Here is a 17110-nt window from a genome sequence, read left to right as displayed (position 1 = left end):
CACCTGCCATCCCCTATGGTGGAGGTAGACAATACCTGTTCACAAAGCTGAGACCAAATCTGTGGAAAGCAGAACCTAACTAAAGAGCTCTTCATACCAACGGCGGATTCCCTTTACTGTATTAGACCTCAGCCTTATCTGTGTGCATGCACACACACACACAGGAACACGAAAAAACAGGGCAACAAAGTTGCTGCAAAGACTCCCAACTCTCGCAGAGCAGATCCAAGGGACAGCAGTGAAGAAGAAATCAAGCAGCAAATAGTTGAGCTGCATGAAATGATTAAAGAGGAAGCAAAGAAACCTGGTGAGCGCAAAGATGACCCAACCCAAAGTTAGTGGAACAAATAAATTGACCGATGTGATTATAGAAGAAACAAGAAAAAAAATAGAAGAGCTGACCCAAACCATTCAAAACCCGAATGATAAATTTACCAAAGACACAGACTATGAAAAGGTGACAGACAGCAGTTCCGGAGATAAAGAATTCTGTTGACTGCACAAACAGCAGAGGTGACAATGTGAAGAGAGAGTGTCAGACCTCAAAGACAGAGTGGAAACACTGGATGATGTTCTTAGAGATACCTGAAGTGTTGGCATAATTTTAAAATGTGGTCATGGTCGCTGTTTTCCATTACTTGGAATTTGGTTCATGTTTTATTAGTTTATGTTTCTCTGTGTAGCAAATTCTCAGGTTTGTGTCAGTTTGACCTACTTTGGTGTGTTAGCAGCTTTTCCTAATGAAAGTTTTGTTTGAAATTGTTTCCTGGTCTAAGTGGTGTACCCACGCCTGAATAACTGGCCAGAAGGCACATGAAAGAAGAAACATTTCAGTGAAGAAAATTGCTTCAAATGTCATTTTCTACCTCTGTGACTTTGAAATCTTTTTTATAATCCTGATTTAACAACCAGCTTTTAGTCTTTGTGTGTAGTTCTTATAGCACTCTTAGCTACATATAGGTGTAGTTACTAAGTATATAAACTTAGCATTACTTTATTAGCATTTCCTAAATAACTTTGTTGTACAAATCTTTGCATGTACTTTATCTGTATATACAACAGATTTGTTATACAGCAGAAATTAAAGATGTTTGCATTTAAGCAGTATTTAACCTTTAAATGTCAAATATAATGTAGAAGGAATTGAAGATGAAAATCAAATATAATAGAACATAAAATTTAAATCATAGAAGTTCTAGAATTTACTAGCTAAACTAGTAAATTTCATTTTGTAACTTTCAATTTCAAGGGGATTTAAACAATTACTTGCTTAAAATATAGGTAAATTTATTGATACATAACTAACAAAATTTGACCAGGAATATGTTGACTTTAAGGTTATCTACTGATTTTCCAAATATCAGGCCTGGCTTTTCTCTGTGTTGTCTGTTTCATGCTTACAAGATATCACAACATACATTTTTACTAATAATGTTCTTTGTATTATTCTGTCACTAATCTTTACAAAAGGTAGTTAAAAGTAGAGCTTCCAATTTAATTTTGGCTTTATGTACTTCATTTGTAAAAGGCTTTCAGTGACTTGAATAAAGTTGTGAAAAGAATATCTTGATTCTAAGGGAAGACTCAAGCCAACCCTCAATACTTCAGTATTGGAAGACATCTGGTGGAATGTATATTGTGGTATCTTTTTAGACAAGCTCTGTTAGATGTTTAAAATGCTTTTATTGCATTCTCAATTTGTACACATCTGTTCACTGTAATAGTCACAAATCTGGTTAGAGTAAATAACCTTAATATTGTAAAAAATGCCATGTTCTATTTTTAATGCTGTCTATGCAAAGACATAACTGATAATCACAGAACTGTCTGTGACTGAAAATTTAAATATTTGCCTTTGTTTCTTTCAGTAAAAGTAGAGCATATATTTGATAAACATTAAGCTAATGATTTGCTTTTACTGATTTTAACTAGAAATTCTATAAATGAAGCATTTAGAATAATGTTTGTCAAATACAACTCCTTTTTTTGAGTTAATACTAGAACAAAAAGCCAGAATGGCAAGCCTTATTTAAATTTACTTTGAAGCTCAGTGTTTTTGCTTTCTTAGTTGTCTACCACCTCCCTCCCTTCTCCCTCCCTTCTCTCTTCAAATGGAGAGGATATAAGGAGAGTTCAGATGCGGCAGGTCTTAAACGAAAGCGTTCCCAAGGTACAGTAATTGTAGTTTTATTTCTGTATGTAGTTGTATTCCCAGTTTATAGCATTCCTTGTGTTTAAAGAATAGAAACGACTAGTTTTTTTAAAAGTCTGTCCTTTATGCATAGTGTTGCTTTATTAGCCATGTGTATAAACATTTGTGAGCTGTGTTAATGGCCCAGTAATGAGATGTTCACCAATATTAAGAGGCTTTACTTTAAGACAATATGTAGATGGTTTAAGAATGAACAAAATTTTGCTGGCTCAACACTATTCTCTAAATATCTCAATCTTGTAGTCTTGATCTTTTTAGCTCATTGCTTACAATTATTTTAATAAGAATGTGGTTGAAAAATAATGTTAAACCTTTGCAGAAGTTCTTTTAATCTATGAAAAGATATTTTACTCAAAAAGCTGACCTTGTACATTGTTTTCTGTGGAACTGACAGTATTATTTATTGTGTTAATTGAATGTGGTCTTGTGTTCCGTGTCAGTAACGTGTCCTGGCGAGTAAGTAAAATATGAATTGATCTTTTATAAATTTTTGAAATTACATTTATAACATAACTAAGAAGTACATTCTCTCATAGTGTACCGTTTATTCTTCTAGGGAATAGGTTTCTATACAAATACCTAATGACCTTAGACCTTGACCAGGGCTATGTCTTTTTATGTTTAACTTGAGGTTATTTCAGGTCAGAAAAGTTAACCCCTCCTGTAACTAGGTCTGTGACATATCATTTAATCTCTTTATATCTCAGTGCCTTAGTACAGAAAATAAGGGATAATACTCTACCTTAAATATGTTTTCAGACAGATCAGGCACAGTGATTAGAGGGAACCTATATTTCTGAAGATGAGAATGTGAACTTTTTTTCCCTGTATACCAGAGATAAAGAAAAAAGTTTAAGGCTATCAGAATATAAGAATTACCAGGGGCTAGGGATTTAGCTCAGTGGTACCCCACCTGCCTCGCAACACAAGGTCCTGAGTTCGATCTCTGGTACCAAAAAATAAAAAAATAAAAATAAATAAAAAATAAAAAATAAAAAAAAAAAAATAAAAAAAAAAAAAAATATATATATATCTATAAGAATTACCAGACTATGAATTGATGTACCATGGTTCCACAAGTATTACTGTATTCATGACATTTGCCAAGCACTGTTAGTATACTTTTTGATACAGGGATACAAAAGTGATCAAGAAATAGTCCATACCTCAGATGAGGTTCATGAGTTCTGGAATTATATAGGTTTGGATTTTTTTGTTTTAAATTCATTTGAACCAAATATAACCCCAATTATAGGAATGCGTTGACCACACTGATTTGAACACATGGTAGAAAAAAATTTTTAATTTCTTATTAAAATATCTTTTACCTTAGGATTTCTGCTATGACAAGTAATATCCAGTGATAAACTTTAATATTCAGTCCAAAAATCCCTTATATTCCCACAGATAATCCTCTTTCCACATTCTTGTTTTATCTTCCACCAAGAACAATTTTTATAGATTTTTCTGATATTTATAGTTAAATCTACAAGACAAATGGACGTGTTTCTAAATGAAAGTCATTGCAGACTTTCAAATAAGTATAGTATCTCTCAGCCCTGTGGAAGAGCCCCATCACGTATGAACACAGTTCCTTAATAATCAAAACACATTAACTTTGTATTAGCAGTTAAAATTGTGGTAGTTTTTCCATTTACTCCACATTATTTTAAGAAGTTGTCATTTTCTGTAGCATCATTAATCACTTATAAAATAAAAGCCCTACCCCATTACTTACTCGACAAAGGGGTTTTTTTTATTTTATTTGTTTCGGGTTTGTTTTTGGTTTTTGTTTTTGTTTTGGTTTTTGGTTTTTGGTTTTTGGGGTTTTTTTGGGTTTTTTTTTGGTACCGGGGATCGAACATGGGTCCTTGCGCTTGCGAGGCAGGCCACCAAACCGCTGAGCTAAATCCCCGGCCCTGTTTTTTTTTATTTTAATGAAATAGTTTATTGAGCTGAGTTATATATCTAAATTGTTGGGTAATTTTGATTCAAGGATCCAAGCGCTATATAATTTTGCATACAAATGAAGTTTGTTGTAGAGACCTTCAAATTTTTCTTTTTTGCAACAGCTATTCATAGTTTCAAATTGAGTCGAAACCACGTGGACTGGCACAGTGTGAATGAGGTGTACCTTTATAGCGATGCAACAACATCTAAAATCGCAAGAACAGTTACCCAGAAATTGGGATTTTCTAAAGGTAATTGTTAAAAATTACTAAGGTTGGTCAAAATCTGGGGATTTATTTTTTTCTTTTATCCAAAATAGACATTTCAAGTTCTATTTTTAGTATATGTTGAGTAGGTATTAAATTTAGTGAAATGAAACTTCTCTTAAGGTGATTGAGCTGACTTGTATTCATCAATGAATATACAGAGTGACCAGATTTCATAAGTATCTTTTATATTTGTAAAAGCATAAAAGCACTCAATGCTAAGGCATGAAAATAAAGCACAGCAATTGAAATCTAAGGTCAAGGAAGATAAAGACTGAAAATTTTCCATTGTATGCAGTGACATACAGTGTCACTGGTGACTTGAATTGGTGGAACAGAAGCCCGCTTGGCATGGCCGGGAGCATAAATAGAAGGTGAGGAAATGAAGGCCGTGAAAAAGACGACTCTAAAGTTTAACTGAAAGTCAGAAAAGTGTGATACCTAAGGCAAGATGTGATAGCATTATCAAACAAATTTTAAAAATTGATAAAATGTTACTGTCCCATTTTTATTTTTATTTTTTATAATGAATGTGCTTGGATCTCTTTTAGATGCTCATTTTGTGAATTACCTTGCCTCACCTTATCCTAGTTTGCTATTTGAATAATTCTTTTTACTTTTTGCAAAGTAAGCTCTCTGTATATTCTGTATGTTTCCCAGTTTGTTGTTTGTCTTTTATTTTTGCCTACTGGTCTTTTTTTAAAAAGCATCTTAAATTTTTATGTATTTAATTTGTCCTTCCATTTCTTTTTCCTAGTTGTCCCTGACCTTGCTCTCATCTCCAGTTCTCTTTCTATCAGCCAGTCAGTGTATCTTGTCCTACAACTTTTATTTCCTCCTCTCTACCCCAAGGGAATTTTTTTCTTTATATTCTTATTACTACTTTTTAAAAACCATATTGTGAAAGTGTTACTTCTCAAACTAAATAGTAAGCTTGGAATCGTAATTCTTCCACAGCATCAAGTAGCGGGACCAGACTTCACAGAGGTTATGTAGAAGAAGCCACATTAGAAGACAAGCCATCGCAGACTACCCATATTGTGTTTGTTGTGCATGGCATTGGGCAGAAAATGGACCAAGGAAGAATTATCAAAAATACAGCCATGTGAGTCCTTTGATGAGTACATTCTACATCTAGTCTAAAACTCATACTTTTGTCTAGGCTATGAAAAAGATTAACAGAGTTTACTCATTTTGCTGCCTGTTTCTCCAATGACAACTCTTCCTTTTAATCAGTCAAGTTTCTGAACTGAATTTGAAGAGTGATTATATCTAGATGAAGATAATGCTTGATTGCACCACCACCCCCCATATGGAAAAGAGGCAACTTAACGTATTAAGTTAATTTACATTCATCTAAGGCTGAAAGCAAGAAAAGATGCCGTTTTAAGTTCTTATGCTTTCTTTAAGTGTCTTAGGTTCTGAATTTCAGAAACAGAATACTTCAAAGTCACACAACTCTGAAAGAGCTAAGGATTGTTTAAACTGCAAAACTTAATCTGTTCAATTAATTGCTACCAGAGGAAACTGATGAGTTTTATGCAGAAAACAGTGGGACACCAGGCAGGATATTTAGCTCATTAATTTATATTCAGATTGATGCTGAAACCTCTTTAACAGGTTATTGAGAGAGAGGGAGGGAGAAAGGGTGTATATTTCAAAAACATTAAGTTCCATGTTAAAGGGAATGTTAGAGTAAAAGTACCACAAATTTGACTGTGAGCTAATAACTGGAATGAAGAAAAATCTGATCAGGTTCAAATTTATGGTAAGCACAAATCAGTTGCTGTTGAAAACTGCTTGCAGTAAATGTGTCTCGAGTCCTTATAAAGCAAGTTATGCATGATGCTAGGAACCATGTCCTCAGCAACATCTGGACATCTGGATAATAATGTGGAGTTGTTTCATGTTTTGCTGTAACATCATTTTTTTTTTTTTTTTTTTTTTTTTTTTTCGGATGTACCGGGGATTGATTGAACTCGGGTCCTTGCAAGCGAACCGCTGAGCTAAATCTCCGGCCTGCTGTAACATCTTAATACTACCTGATAGATTAAAGTAAAAGAACTTTTAAAAAAATGGTTATATACTGCAAGGTTGCCCTTTTTAATGTCCATAGCTCTTATAGGAATCTCTTTCTTCTGATTGGTATTTTCTGATGAGTTGTTTATTGATTCCCATGGTAATTCCTGATGTCAAGATACAGATCTTTCAAATATATAGGATCCTGAGAAGTAGGTTTACTGGCATAGTCTCCCCAAGTCACTGATACATGGGAGATGTCAGTTTGTTCTTTGGGTACAAGAAAGAGAAAACTTAACACAAAAAGTCCTAAGCCAGAAGGCAGATTTAGTAGCTCATTATACTGAGAAGTCTAAGGGTGATACTGACAAATCATCAGAATCCTATCAACTCTACCTTCCTTCATGTTGGAGCTACCCAGATACATCCTGTGGCTCCAGATGTGGTGTATAGCACCTTGTGTTAATGAAAGAATAAGTCTTTCTTCCCAAATGTCCCAGGTAGTTTGTGCATTTCATTGACTGATAGTATTGTACAGTTGTCATAACCCCACCCTGGAAAGAGGCCTAACTTGACTTCATTACACCCATAAGGAGAAATAAAGCCACAGATAAGAATCAAGACCTGGTATTGGAAATGGGATGAATGAATCTAATGTGACTCAAAAATGTGTCTCCTTCAAGAAGGATTATTATCATTTCTTCAGAGACAGATTAATTTGATTAGAAATTGATGGAAAATTTTCACACAAAAAGAAATTTTATTCAATAATTGGTGGAACACCCAGAGTATTTCTTACCTTTTCTCATTTTCTACCATTCCTAAGTTTGAGCCTATAGAGAAAATAAAATTAACTTTCTCTTTATCCCTGCTATTCTGAAGCTTATTTGTAGTTGTGATTTGATGTGTGAAACTCCAGTTAATGAACAAGGGAGACTAAGGGGTTACCGTACTCCACTCTGTTGGTGACCTTTTGCTGTCTTACGGATTCCTGAAGTCACGTCTCAAATGCTTGGCACTACACATTTTTCCCTCACCTTTTCTCATTGAAGTTGCTAATAAATTCAAACTACTTTTAATCACTTTTGTTTTAACAAAATATGCCTGTAATCTACATAGGTTGAGAAGAAAGTTTATAGACAACTTCTGAAAATATCAAAATTAATTTATCAAAAGGGATGAATGTATTTTAAATAGAATTGGATTTATTTTTAATACGATTTTATTATAAGAGAAATGCCCTAAATTAGTCATTTAAAGCTATAGTTTTTGAACAGTGTAAAGGGAATTTCAGTTCAACCTGATGGTTTGAGTGAATAAGTTTATCTTATACCCTCCTGAAATTTCACTAAAAATGCTAACAAAGGAATTTTCAAAATAAAAAGCAACATAAACCCTTAAGTACTAAAAAAATAAAATTAGAGGATCGGTTGCAGATAAAAATGTCAACTTTCAAATAGGAAATGCACATCGTTTGTAAATCAAAAGATAAAAATGCATAGCACAAAAGGGCTGGTTCTCATTCCTGTCTCTGTCTTCCCCATTACTCGTTGTCCTTGTGTCACATTTTATTTCTTCTGTATTTTCTTCAGGCATATACCAAATTTTTCACATAAAAGGTGGCGTACTATAAATTTAAGGACTTCACTTTTGCTTAAAAATGAATATCCTATGGGTGATTTTCATGATTTTCCTCCTGAGTATGTGCATATAATAAACACACATATGTCATTTTTTTTTTCAGAGCCATTTATCTATCTTTAGACAATACTTCCCAAGTGCTATTAATCTCATCTTTCCCTTTTCAAAATAGAAACAAAGCATTCATAGGCTGGCAAGAGAGCCTGGAAGATATAATAAGATTATAAAATTATAATCTTTATATATCATGCCAGCACAGTAATTTGTTTTAGTCAAAGATAAAATATATATTTTTTGGTATGGCGATTGAACTCAGGTCCTTGCACTTGCAAGGCAGGCAGCGGAACCCCTGAGCTAAATCCCCGGCCCAGTATTTTGTAATTATTGTATTTTTTTCATTTTTTTCTGTCCCTCATTAGTCTCACTGTGCAGTCAAGACCTATATATTTAAAAAGTAAATCTTACCATCTTTATTATATTATCATTATTTATATGGAATATTATCAGTTGTAAAACAAAACGAGGAAGATCTCTATATTACTGTTTCTTTGAAAATATCTACAAAATTGAGAAACTTTTAGCTAGACTAACCAAGCAAATAAAAATCAAAGTTATTAAAATCAAGAATAAAAAAGAGGACATTACTATTAACTATCAACTTTATAGAAATAAGGTAGAATTATGCAGAATTCTATGTTAACAAACTAAATAATTTAAATAGACCAATCCCTTGAATTTACACAGACTACCACAATTGATTTGGCAATGAATTTGAAGATATGGAAAATCTGAATAGAGCTATAAAAACTAAAGCATTGGAATTAATGCTAAAAACAAGCAAATAGTTCACTGAAAAAGCCCAAAACCAGATGACTTCTCTGGTGAATTCTATCAAACATTAAAGGAATTAGTACTTTATGGACTCTCCAGAATACAGAAGAGAGAGATTTTCCAACTCATCCTGTATAGCCAGTATTACCCTGATACTGAAAATAGATAAAGGCATTTACAAAGAAGGAGGGGGGAACCAATATCTGTTACAAATACGGAACACCAGTTACTGCATCTAGCAACACATAAATCCCATGAATAAGTGGGATTTATCCAAAGAATGCAGGGTTAACTAGAGTGACTTTCTAAGAGGGGAAAAAAAAAAAGATTTAGGTCCAGAGTTCAATTCTTAGTACCAAAAAAAAAATCAATTGTATTTAATATATTAGCAGTTAACAACCTGAAAATGAAATTAAGAAATCAATTCCATTTACTATAGTATCAAAAAGAATAAAATACTTAGGAATAAGTTTAACAACAAAAGTGTAAGATTTGTGTATAGTGACAGACATTTAAGACCAGAGTAAATGGGGAAGGTATCCTATATATGTGGAGTGGAAAATTTAATATTGTCAAGATGGCATTATTCTCAAATTATTAGCGGAATTGAATTGAGAGTTCAAATTTATTTTTTACACTGCCAAGACAGTTCAGTGGAGAAAGAATGGTCTTTTTGACAAATGGAGCTGGGACAACTGAATATTCTTATGTAAAAAATGATGTTGGACTCATACCTCATACCATATAGAAGTTATTTCAAAATGAATCAAAGAGTTACACATAAGAGCTAAGCTGTACAAATTTTAAAAGAAAACGTGAGTAAATCTATTTGACCTCTAATTAGGCAATAGTCTGAGGTATGACATCAAAGTAGAATTTCCAAAGGAAAAAAGGTAAGCAAGGTTTGGTTGAAATTTTTTAAAACTTGTTCTTCAAAGAATGCTACCATGAACGTGAGGGCAACCCTAAAATTTGGAGGGATTATTTATAAATCATGTATCAGTTAAGGGTCTAGTATCCGCAATATGCAAAATACTCTTTACAGTTCAATCATGAAAGAGCACTAACTCAGTCTGTTAAATGGGTGAAGAATGTAAGTAAACATTTGTCCAAGTAGAGTGTACAAATGATCAGTAATCACAGAAGAAGATGCTCAACACCATTAGCTGTTAGGGAAATACAATTCAGAATGAGAGAGATGGCCACTTCAATTTCACTGGGAAGATAATTATCCCAAAAAGGGAAAATAAGTGTTAGCATGGTGCAGAAAAGTTGGAACCCTCGTGTGTGGTTGGTGGAACTGTAAAGTAGTATAACTGCTTTGGAAAAGTTTCGCAATTCCTCAAAACATATGAGTAGCAGTACCACACTTAAGTAGAACTAAATACATGTCCACATAGAAACTTGTTAAAGAATGTTCACAGCAGCGTTACTCATAATAGCCAAAAAATGGAAGCAAATTAAATGTCCATCATCAACTGATAAATGAATAAAAGTGATATACTCTAAAATGAAATATTATCCAACCATAAAAGTAGTAAAATATTGATTCATCATACTGCACTGATGAACACTGAAAATATGCTAAATGAAAGGCCATACACAAAGGGCCACAAATTATTTGATTCCATTTAAATGAAACATCCAGAATAGGCACATCTCAAAGACAGAAAATAGTTTAATGGTTGGCAGAGATGAGGAGGAATACGCTAGTGAGTATGGCATTTGTCTCTGGAGTGATGAAAGCGATCTGATACTAGTAGTGAAAATGGTACACCTCTGCGAATATACTAAAAGCCACTGAGTTATTTAAAAAACAAAACTAGTGAGATTGTGTCAAAAACACCCAAGTTCGATCCCCGGTACTCCCCCGAAAAAAACCACCCAAAACCCAGTGCAAAGAAACTCACAGACTCAAAAATGGGAGACATTCTGAGCATTAGTAAGGATAATAAAAAACAGTGGATTGAAATAGCTGCCAGAGTTTAAATCTGAAGTTATAAGACATCTGCTGTGGGTTACATGTGTTTTGCATGACCACAAAGGCTTCATGTGTTGAAATTTAACCCCAACTGTAAGTCACTAAGAGGATGGAAGTTAACTCCACTTATGGTATTTGGCAGTAAGGCCTTTGGGAGGTGATTGGGATTCGGTTTGGCAAATAGGGTGGAGCCCCCTGGATTGAATCCTGGTGACTTTGTAAGAAAAGGGAGAGAGACCAGACATCCAGAGGTTGTGTCCCTGTCATACAATGTGTTGCTCACATCAGCCCCTCAACCTCGCACCTCCAGACCCATGACCCAGAACAGCCTCTTTATAAAGTAGCCTGTTGGGGGTGTTTTGTTATAATAACTTAAAACCAGCTACTGTATCATCAAAATCTGTAAAACCTAGTAGCTATTTTGAAAACTGTTAATAAAAGGGAAGAATTAATTATATCCTCCCTTCACATAATCCCAGTTTATATAGAAACTGTGCCTCAGGGCAACCATGTGTTTGATATGAAGAAATGCCTGTGTCTAAAAGTAGATACTTTTAAACACATAAGGAGTAGGAGTAGTGGGATTTTTAAAAGTGTATTTTGGAGCCATGGATTAATAGATCTAAGCAGTGATCGTCAATAACTGTCAGCATCAGTAAAGAAAGAGAAAACCTGATATCTGAACCTGTGGATTCTTACAAGAACAACTTGAATCTGATCAGCTTCTATGTCTCACTACCAGTTTACAGAAATTACAGGACCAGGAGCATGTTAAATAGCATGCTGAATCCAGAGGGATTCAGCCAGCAAAAATCGGACTCTGGGAGACTCTAGACAAAATTAGAACCAAACAGAAAAGCAAGTTACAGAGGACAAAAAAACCTATAGATTCAAACACACTTAAGAGACCCTAACATTTGGAATTTAAGTATAAAAATTGTTTAATGTTATTATGAAATAATATCTACAGTTCAGCTGGAAAAATGGGACCACTGAACTAAATATTTGCTGAAATAAAAAAATATTTTGATGCAATAGTATTGACTAATATATATTTTAGAAATACTAATATAGAAATACTAATTTAGAAATAGAAATTTCTAATTTTAGAAATTATATAGTTTATAGATAAACTTATGTGATGTCTGAAATTTGCTTTAAAACATGGGAGAGTGTGTAACTGTTAAAGGGGAATTGTGAGTTTTTCAGAATGAACTGTTCAGTGTCTTGATTCTATAGTGCTAACCACAGTTTGTATGTGTGCTAAAATTCATAAAACTGACACTAAAAGGGAAAAAGTAAATTCATTGATATCTTAATTTAAAAAATAAGATTTTAAAATGTACATTACAGGGAGAATGAGTAGAGAGATAAATGAAATAAGGTGGGCCATGACTAGTTGATACAGTATTTAGAGCTGGGTATTGACATTGGGGGTATTCATTACAGTGTTCTGTGTACATTTGTAATATGATATAAAAGCTTGGGACATTTGAAATCATACGTGGAAGACTTAGGAAAATAACTTTGAAATGAAGACGTCCTGGTATTGCAGACCTAGTGTAGCGGTAGTTGAAATATAATTTGACAAAACTATAGACAGATGGAAGTATTATGATTAAAGATGTTTTACATATGTGAAGCCACTGTCAAGGGTTTTTTTTTCCCATTTATTCATTTATTTTATTTTTTAGGATGAGAGAGGCTGCAAGAAAAATAGAAGAAAGGCATTTTTCCAATCATGCAACACATGTTGAATTTCTCCCTGTTGAGTGGAGGTCAAAACTTACTCTTGATGGAGGTATATTTTGTTTTAAAATTGAATGATTTAACCACTAGCAAACTTTTAGCAAAGTAAATGTAGTAAATTTTAGAAACACATTTTACCCAATAATAACAGAGTGTCTTCAGTTTCATTGTCTTGGGTAAGCTGTTTGTTTTAGATTATTCTATACTTGGTAACTGATGGTCCTAGGAGGGGAAAAGGTAAAAAATGATCTCTATTTTTAGGTACCAGGTGAATCAAAAGACATAACAACATATGAACATTAAGACCAAAACATATGAGAAAAAAAATTCAAGAAAGTACTTTATAATCTGAGTAGGGAAAGATTTCTTAAAATATCAAAACCTAATTAAAAAGTAAAGTGAATGGATTTGATTAGATTAAAATTAAGGACCTCAATCAGGCATAGTGGTACATGCTCAGCTACTCAGGAGGCTGAGACAGAAGGGTCACAAGTTCAAACTCAGCCTGCGCTGAGGGAGGCCCTGTCTCAAAATTAAAATTGAAAAGGGCAGGGCAAGGGTGTGTCTCAGTGGTAGAGCACTTGCCTAGGCTGAGCAAAACCCTGAGTTTCATCCCCAGTACCACAAAACAAAACAACCTTTTTATCAATAGACCATATACCACAAAGGAATGGAAGACAAACCACACCTGGGGAAAAATGTTGCAACAAAGCAACATATATAACCACCAAAGTCCAGAGTAAAGAGGAGGAAAATATATACAGTATATTACAAAATATGTTGTATGGCCTATGGATAACTACAGTAGTTTCTTTACATCTTTGAAAAGACTTCTTTCTTGTCCTTGCCTTCCAGTCCTTAATGTATTGAAGTGGAAAATAAAATAATGTTGGCCAATGCAGTGAAAAATTGGAGGATTTTAAAAATTGATTAAAATCATAAGCCTTTTGCCTCCTTGTACTTTTAAGTAGTAATGTAATAGCTCTTGTTTATCATTCTATTTTAAGTTGTTGCTGGTTTGCTGTTAGTGGCTTCAGGAGCTCCACATGGGTATTGCCAGGCCCAATATCCATGAATCCAAAAAAATTGATAACCTTCATCTGTGCTTTAATATTCCTTCCCTTGCATGTTCCCTTTTGTCTTTTATTGTTTTTCTTGCAATAATTTGCAAGAAGAGAAGTCCCATTAGAGCTAAAGCTGGCCTTGAACATTTAAATGTTAAATTATTATAGGATATAAATTTTTTTTCACAGTGTATTTTTCTCCCAAAATAAAGATCTTAAATATATTTAATTTTTTGTTTATTTTTTGGTTTTGTAGACACTGTTGATTCCATTACTCCTGACAAAGTACGAGGTTTAAGGGACATGCTGAACAGCAGTGCAATGGACATAATGTATTATACTAGCCCACTTTATAGAGATGAAGTAAGTATCATGATTATTTTGTGGCTGAAAGGTATGTTTTAGAGGGATAGCATGTCAATTCCCTGCATATTAAGATTTTATGTTCTTTTTTAAAAGCAGATGAGAAGTAACAGGACTTGGTTAATATAAACAGCCTGTGTTTGATAGTGAGTTTGATGATCAGACTGGACATTGGGACCTTTAATAAAATAGGTGGTCTCATGAGTGGGGTCTTCATTAGTAAATAGTTCTTTGAAAAATACCCATTTTTATAAATCCCATGAATTATATCTCTGATCTTGTTGTCCTTACCAAAAAGTATGAGACACTTCGAATTTTCCTTTGAATTATTTATATGTCATAGGCATTTTATTGTCTCTCTTCTATAATGGTCCTTAGAGTTCTCAAATGGTAATATTGCGGGTGCATCCCACAGAGAGCAGTGAAGAGAGTGAGGGGTGAAGGTTTACTCAGTGGAGTGGGAGAATCTCTACCAAAGGTGTTTTCGCTGTATTGGAAAGGAGGTGTTCCAGAGAAATAACATTTGTTGCTTGCCTAGCATGCATTAACTTGTCCACTCGTCCTCATAACCCTGTGAAGGAGGTGCCATCAGTGTCCTGCTTAACCAGTGAAGTCACTAATGCAAGGGAAGTTAAGGGACCTGCCACAGTCTCACCTGAAAAGTGACAGTGTCGGGATGAGGCCGGGGTAGACCACAACCTGCGTTCTTTACACTTCTCTCCTCTGTTCACAGCACGGCCACTCTGTGGGCCACTGGCTGGGCATTTTACTTCCCCAGGCCTTGCGTTTAATCAGTGTGGTTAGCACCTGCTCTGTGCCGGATGCTGGCCACCTTCAGGCCACTTCACTGTAAACTGTTACCCTTGGTTAGTGGAGCACCAGGGAGAATCCATATAGGTGGTTAAAGTAAAATAATCAGTTCTTTGGTAAAATTTCTTTATTGGGAATCAGGAGGTAAGATCTGACTATATATCCAATTCAGCTGATAAACTGCGTTCTGAAGTAAGCAAATTATTTACATACTTATTGAATTTATTATGTATAAGATACTTTAGTTGGCTACTAGTCCCTACCCTCAAAAAAAGTTTAAAATGGTGCATGAGAGTACATGCACACACATTCATGAAATGTGTCTAAGGAAAAGAAGGCCATGGAAAATTTTGAAATTGTTCTTGACCCCCTTGAAAAAAATATTTTAGGCTGTTACAGTATTTAAGATAAATTTGTATTCATATTTATCCGTAATCATAATTGTCCCATTTTTGTTTGTCTGTTCGTTTGTTTTGGTTTTTTTCATACAGGGTCTCACCATGTAGTTGAGACTGACCTAGAACTCACTGTGTAGCCCAGGCTGGTCTTGAACTCACAGTGATCCTCCTACCTCAGCCTCCCGAGTGCTGGGATTACAGGCATGCGCCACCATGCCTGGCTCCCATTTTTTTTCTAAAAACTATGCAACAGGAATGGTCTAATGCAGGTTATATACATACTGTAGGAACAGATTGCTTGATTCCAGTTCCACTGTAACATTACTTTTTGTGACTTCTGTATCTGCAAAATGGATATCATTCTAACCCTTACTGCCTTTAGGGGTCTTGTAAGGATTGATCGAGACATTCCCTCCTTAACATGTAGCAGATAGCAGCAGTCATTAGGAACAGTTACTGCAGGTACTGTAATGTCAAGTCATTGCAGTTGCTGAATCCTGAGTAGAATCTCCCTCCCGTGAAGAAGTAGACCACTTGCTGTTGCGGATCCTCTGCTTCCAGAGGAGAAGGAAGTGTTTGACCTTTCTGTGGGAGCTTGCTTTTATCAATTTTTTTTTTTTTTTCTGGTACCAGGGATTGAACTCAGGACCTTGTGCTTTCGAGGCAGGCAGCGGCACCACTGAGCTCAATCCCCAGCCCTTTTATCAATGTTTTTAATCTAAAAATATTTCTGACTTCAGAAAATTTAGACTGAAATGAACCCTGGCAATAGGATTTAATATATATGCTTTCAAGATTGTATAATACGTTCAAGACTATATAAAAATAGATTTTTTGGACTGTAATGGTACTGAAGTGAAATTGTCCAGAAAGGGAATGTAGGATGTTGAGAGAAAAGGGATCCAGTCGGATTGCTGAGGAAAGAACATCAGTTAATGTGCAGGCAGGTGAAGGACACTAGAAATCAGAGGTGTCATCATCCGCTGAGAAGAGCTTCCTCAGAGAGAGAAGTAATTGCACCCGTTTTCAGAGAAGGCGAAAAGGTGAAGAGACCATTCTGTGCAGAGGCCGAGAATAAGTGTAGGCAGGCAAGAATTCTACCACTGAACCACCGGTGCAATAGTAAGAGAAGGAAAAGGTCAGAGGTTCAGAGTTGAGGATGGGGAGGGAGCGACTGGAAGAGCCAGGGCTGGGCTGTGGTGTGGAGATGAGAACTTGGAGGAATAACTCACACTTGGGCGGGACTGTGGACGCAAGATGGCGGGGTAGAGTTCACCGGTTCTTGACTACATGTGGGTAGACCTTCAAAGTTCCAGTTAAAATTCTGGGCTTCTGTGAGTCAATAACTGTTAAGGACTTTCAGCCAGAAGAAAATTTAAACATTTGCCACTGCAGTCAAAGCCTCTGCAAGTTACCTTTCAAAAACAGCACCTTTTCTTTAGTTTCAACATCAAAATGGCAAAGCTCAGAGGCACTGTTTTGACCAGCTTGAAGAATTAAAAATTACCTTCCAAAGTGTCAGACAATTATTCAGCCCACTTCAAGAGGAATGGACAATATTTCTTTGTTCCCTGGGGTCTGTACTGTCTTCAGTAAAGCTTTTCATTGTTGATACATAACTAGTTTTTGCGGTTTCTTGTGTGATTGAGGACTTTGTTCCATTCAAGATTTATATATGTGGATTAATTTGAAGTATCGGCATATAATATTGGCAGAAATGTACTAACGGGGCCGGGGATTTAGCTCAGCGGGTCAGTGGCCTGCCTTGCAAGCGCAAGGACCGGAGATCAATCCCCGGTACCAAAAAAAAAAAAAAAAAAAAAAAA

General features: G+C 35.0%; 1 protein-coding gene across 3 annotated transcripts in view; it reads left to right on the top strand.

Moving 5' to 3' along the window:
* The window catches only part of Ddhd1 (DDHD domain containing 1), a 48760-nt gene that overhangs the window by 7178 nt on the left and 24472 nt on the right, over positions 1 to 17110 (top strand). For 2 of the 3 annotated variants that reach the window (XM_033765199.1, XM_033765198.1), the window contains 4 exons: positions 4285 to 4413; positions 5386 to 5533; positions 12595 to 12701; positions 13970 to 14076. In XM_033765199.1, coding sequence (XP_033621090.1) covers positions 4285 to 4413; positions 5386 to 5533; positions 12595 to 12701; positions 13970 to 14076 — 491 coding nt within the window. Of the gene's footprint in view, positions 1 to 2068; positions 2171 to 4284; positions 4414 to 5385; positions 5534 to 12594; positions 12702 to 13969; positions 14077 to 17110 lie in introns of all 3 variants that reach the window. The other variant, XM_033765197.1, reaches the window with a different exon arrangement.

This window comes from Fukomys damarensis, unplaced genomic scaffold (genome assembly GCF_012274545.1).
Source record: "Fukomys damarensis isolate Sample0158 unplaced genomic scaffold, DMR_v1.0_HiC HiC_scaffold_17, whole genome shotgun sequence".
NCBI lineage: Eukaryota > Metazoa > Chordata > Mammalia > Rodentia > Bathyergidae > Fukomys > Fukomys damarensis.
This window is presented reverse-complemented; position numbering and strand designations above follow the sequence as displayed.